Consider the following 5,000-nt stretch of genomic DNA (forward strand, 5'->3'; position numbering starts at 1 on the left):
TAAAAAAAATAAAAAAAAATCTTCCTATATGGTGATAGGAATCTTTCGAATCTGGTGAGGCCAAATATGACTTCAATTGGGCCGTTAAGCACGACGACTCTGGAAACGACTTCGGCCACCAGGAAGGCCCGCAATGGAGACGACACTCAGGGATCCTACTACGTGCAGCTCCCCGACGGCCGCCTGCAGACCGTCAGGTACGTCGTGGACGGCGACGACGGATACGTGGCCGAAGTGAACTACGAGGGCGAGGCTCGTTACCCCGATTCATACGAGTCAAATGAATCGAAATAGATTCTTTGAATATTTTGCCTGCATGTGAAAAGGCCCGACGACAGAGAGACCCTCTCTTTTAAAAGGATTTTGTAAATATTTGTTTATGCATTATTTAATAAATTATTATCAAAGCTACAACTGACGTTTCAATCTTTCTCTCTCAACCCATTCTGTAAAGAGAAATTAAATATGAAATTAATAAATAAATATATATATATATATATATATGTCTATATATATATGTCTATATGTGTGTGTGTGTGTGTGTGTGTGTGTGTGTGTGTGTGTGTGTGTGTGTGTATGTGTGTGTGTGTGTGTGTGTGTGTGTTTGTGTACATTTACACATACAGAATAAACAGATTAATAAATAGTTATATATATGTCGAATCATATTTAGTTGCATGTAAGTTTCTAATATGGAAATCAATTTTGTAAACATATACGCCAAAAATTCGTAGAATGAATTAAAGTATTTGATTTGAGAAAACGATAGTAAAAGGGATCATGGTGATCCAACCAAAGCATTGTGGAGAGAAAGGGCGTTAAACTTTACTGTACAGAGAACACCTCCCTGTCTCAGAGAGAGACGAGCAGTGACAGGAGATAATGTGACGCAACAAAATGATATGCATTTATTCCAATAACGAATGAGTAGCACTGATATAGAGAGTTTAGAGATTTATAGATTTTGTATGTTATATTGGGTCAGTTACATACTGGGTGACTATTTAAACTTTACCGCATCAACAGTTAAGGTCATCAGCACCGAATACCTTGTGGGATTACAAGTCTCTTATGAGTAATATATATATATATATATATATATATATATATATATATATATATATATATATATATATATATATATATATATATATATATATATATATATTAAAGATCAAAGCGTAAACAATATGATTTAATAGTATATAATTATTACATAAATATTACGCATAATTAGACTTTGTTAAAAATATTAATCTTCCTTAGAAAACTAGTAAAACCTATGTCAATATCCTCCCCCAATACATTTTTCACTGTATATGGAGACAAGTACTTACGTCTTTAGTCTGAGAATATTGCACATCTTTCCACTACATGTGCGACCATTAATGGCTCTTGGCATCCCTCATAACGTGCTACATTCTTGGCCATCATCGGCCCATGAGTCAATCTCTAATCTCTCGAATTTTGTTTCTAGAGGTATGCCTCCATTGTTCCCTCCATTTATTGCGAAGACATCGTCTGATGCTGCGTTTCATGTTAGTGTGTGGGAGAGGAAAACGACATTGCTGAGCTGCAGCTTCCTTGGCCCTGCGATCAGCTCGCTCATTCCTACTGATACCAATATGTGATGGCACCTAACAGTTATTCTCTTACGTGCTCACATCAGTGCAAGGCAATCTTCTTATTTTGTCTGCTGCAAGGATGGCATGCAACTCTGCAGTGAAGTTCTAGGTTGCCGAAAAAAAAGACTGCCAATTGCAGTCTTCCTACTGCTGACTGTTGCAAAACCCACACCATTTTCAGATTTCCAACCCTCTGTATATACTGCACCTGATCCTTGTTATTTAAGTGTTGAAGAAATTTCCTCCCTGATTTCTGCTTCGGATATCTTCCCCTTCCCCATTTCGACCAAGTCCAGCTCAACTAAATTGGTCTAAGGGGGGATCTGGGGGAGTTCCAACAGCTAGGACCTTGGAGACATTCAGCTCCAGATCTTTCACAAGATTCTTCATTCTCCTGCCATAGGACCGGCTGTCCTCAAGGGAGTCGAAAACTGATTTGGATGTAAGAAATCCTAGAATCCTTTGTAGTCTTCTGTATTAATATGTATTCCCGGTGTAATGAAAGAGGTGGTTCTCCACTCTCGGTATAAAGGGACTTCGCACGTGACGCCCTGGAAGCCCATGTACAAATTCTGAGAACTTTATTATGAACTGAGTTCAACAACCGGAGAACAGTATACTCACATCCATGGTCAAGTTTAACTAAGAACAAGCAGTCGGTAAAGCTTGAGTAGCGGTTTGCGATCTGCACCCTAGGACAGGTGAGGAAGAATCCACTTTTGTAGCCTTCACATTTAACTGTTTATCTCTTTACCTCTTGGAAAAAACACAATTGGTTTGCTCCTAAATTGTGGAAAGGACGAAGCTCTCCTCTTTGGTGGAAATGCATATCTAAGATTAGGTTAAGGTTAGGAAAGAATTTGAATTTCTGCCCACTGCACAACCTGAATTACTGCAGTCTGCATGTGCCATTGCACATCCTGTAAGCTTTCCCCTGAGCACTACAGTGTGAAGTCAGAACATTCACAAACTACATTACAGCACTTGGGACGATCTTATGATGTCATAGCTATGGCAGACAAATTCTCCTCAAGACAATCCCATGTGGAAGTGCTTCCAGATGGTCTTCCATGTTAGAGAAGCTGTTTCCCACCCACATCCTAAACTTCCTACCGGCAAGGAAACTTTGTATGAAATTAGATAATGGTCCTCTTAAACCAATGTCATATAGTTCCGTGAGTATGCCATGTTGCTAAGTAGTTTCGTGAGCCTTTTCGAGGTCAAAGAAGACTGCAATGCCATGTGACATTGCTGTGTAAAGGAATTCTGTATAGCAGTCCCAATCCTCACAGGGGCATTATTTGTCGATCTCACTTTTCTTACCCATATTGATATGGGGTCAGCACGTTTTTGTTTTCTAGTAGCCATGTCATCTTGAAGTTTATCATTTCCTCCATCCTGACGACTCCAAAAACTTTGGGAGGAGTTTGCCTCAACAGACCCCTCACCTGACTCAACAGACCCCTACTCTGCTTCTGGTGGAATAACTCACCTGAGGTAGTTTGAAGCTTCTTGCGATGGCTGAAGTCAAACTGTAGCGGCAGAGTGAGTGGTGCAAGAAGCTAGAAGATTAAGAGATGACGGGAAGGAGGTCAAGTCTAAAACCAAAGCAAAGGACTTACATGGCTGTGCGAACAGTACACGGGCACAACGCATTACTCCATATTACCAATATTTAGTTTTTCAAGTTTGTAGCTGTTACACTGCTTTGAAGAAGCTTCATGGTCTTCTTTACCATGATAACAGCATACTGGACTTGGGCAGTTGTCATTTCCTTGATGACCTGTTGTACCACACCTTACATACTCATGGTAGTCCATTTTCCCTAAGATGGCAAGAGGTTATGGGCCTCATGGCCATAACCCTGGCAGTGGAAGCACTACGTAGGATTGGGCACATATGGCTTTATTTTGAGGCAGTACCATGACAATTTGACCGATTCTAGAAGGACTAAAGTTTCAAAAGTTACTCTAACAGTTTCATCTCAGCAGACATCATGAGGTCTCGAGAAAAGACAATTCCCTTGCACTGATTGAGTGTTTTGTGAGGATAACATCAGACTTGAGCCCCAGGAATGTCGAATATCGCACGCAGACGGTCACTCTCGCCTGGTGACGAAACTTACCACCTCGCTGTAGGGTGATCTGAGGATTGCATTCACACATCTCAATTATTTTTTGATATACTTAAAAAAATATCAAGATCCATAATTGACACGCCATCAGTGGTCTTCACCGCAAGGTATATATTACTTTATTTTTTTCCAGGTAAGACTTCGATAGCGGATAGAGGAGGACTTTACTCCTTACCTGGTCTAGGAACCGGGAAGCATGTCTGTCTATATTTATTTATTTGTATTTGTATAAAAGTGTGTACGTATGTATGAAACCAGTGACTTTTTGTGAATTATTATTTTTTTTTTTCAGGAAAGTTCACACTTTTTAGCATGTAGACATGTTTTTCTGTACTAATTACATATTTGTGAATTTATGTATATGCCTATATATGTAAAATATATGTCTGTACAGTTTATATACAACTACATATAATTATTAATATCAATTTACGTGTCATATATGTGCGTGTGTGCATTTTTAATGTAACATGTATGTATAATATAATTTTTTTTTTTTTTTTTTTCTTTTAATCATAGAAGCGAAAACGAAGATGGAAACGTCAATTGTAACTTGGATAAAATTTAATACAATTATGCATAAACAAACTTATTTACAAAATTTTTAAATAATAGAGTGCTATCTGCTGGTGGGTCACGTTATATGCAGTAAAAAAGAAAGAAAGAAAAAGTCTAATGATCTATTTCGACTCATTTGACTCGTATGAGTCAGGGTAACGAGCCTCGCCATCGTAGTTCACTTCAGCCACGTATCCGTCGTCGCCGTCCACGACGTACCTGACGGTCTGAAGGCGGCCGTCGGGAAGCTGCACGTAGTAGGATCCCTGAGTGTCGTCTCCATTGCGGGCTTCCTGGTGACCGAAATCGTTGCTAGAGTCGTCATGTTTGACAGCCCAGTTGAAGTCGTATTTAGCCTCACTTGACTCGTAGGACTCGAAGGATTCCTAGAAATGTGAAGCGTGTCATAATGATTGTAGCAAATATGCACATGTTCTTCAAGTTAATTCAGATTACACATGTAAATATGCATAAGTGCTTACCCGGCTCTCGACAGCTACAACAGCTGCGAGGCAAATGAAGAGAAGGACCTGCAAATAAAAGATGAATGGTTTAGTTGACTTTCATAGATACGAATTATTGTAATATATGGATAGATGCGCTATCTACGTGTCTTTTTGTAACAGGTACTATAAAATTCAATAATATATGTTTCTACATCTTCTAAGGAAAGTCCTCGCCAG

General features: G+C 39.2%; 1 protein-coding gene across 1 annotated transcript in view; it reads left to right on the plus strand.

Annotated features, from left to right (window-relative positions):
* LOC125032274 overlaps positions 1-411 on the plus strand; it is an 874-nt gene extending 463 nt beyond the window's left edge. The window contains exon 3 of the mRNA XM_047623370.1: positions 39-411. Within this exon, the coding sequence (XP_047479326.1) occupies positions 39-284 (246 nt within the window). The 3' untranslated portion in view covers positions 285-411. The remainder of the gene's footprint in view (positions 1-38) is intronic.
* The last annotated feature ends 4,589 nt before the right edge of the window (positions 412-5,000 follow it).

The sequence above is a fragment of the Penaeus chinensis genome, chromosome 14, assembly GCF_019202785.1.
Source record: "Penaeus chinensis breed Huanghai No. 1 chromosome 14, ASM1920278v2, whole genome shotgun sequence".
Lineage (NCBI taxonomy): Eukaryota > Metazoa > Arthropoda > Malacostraca > Decapoda > Penaeidae > Penaeus > Penaeus chinensis.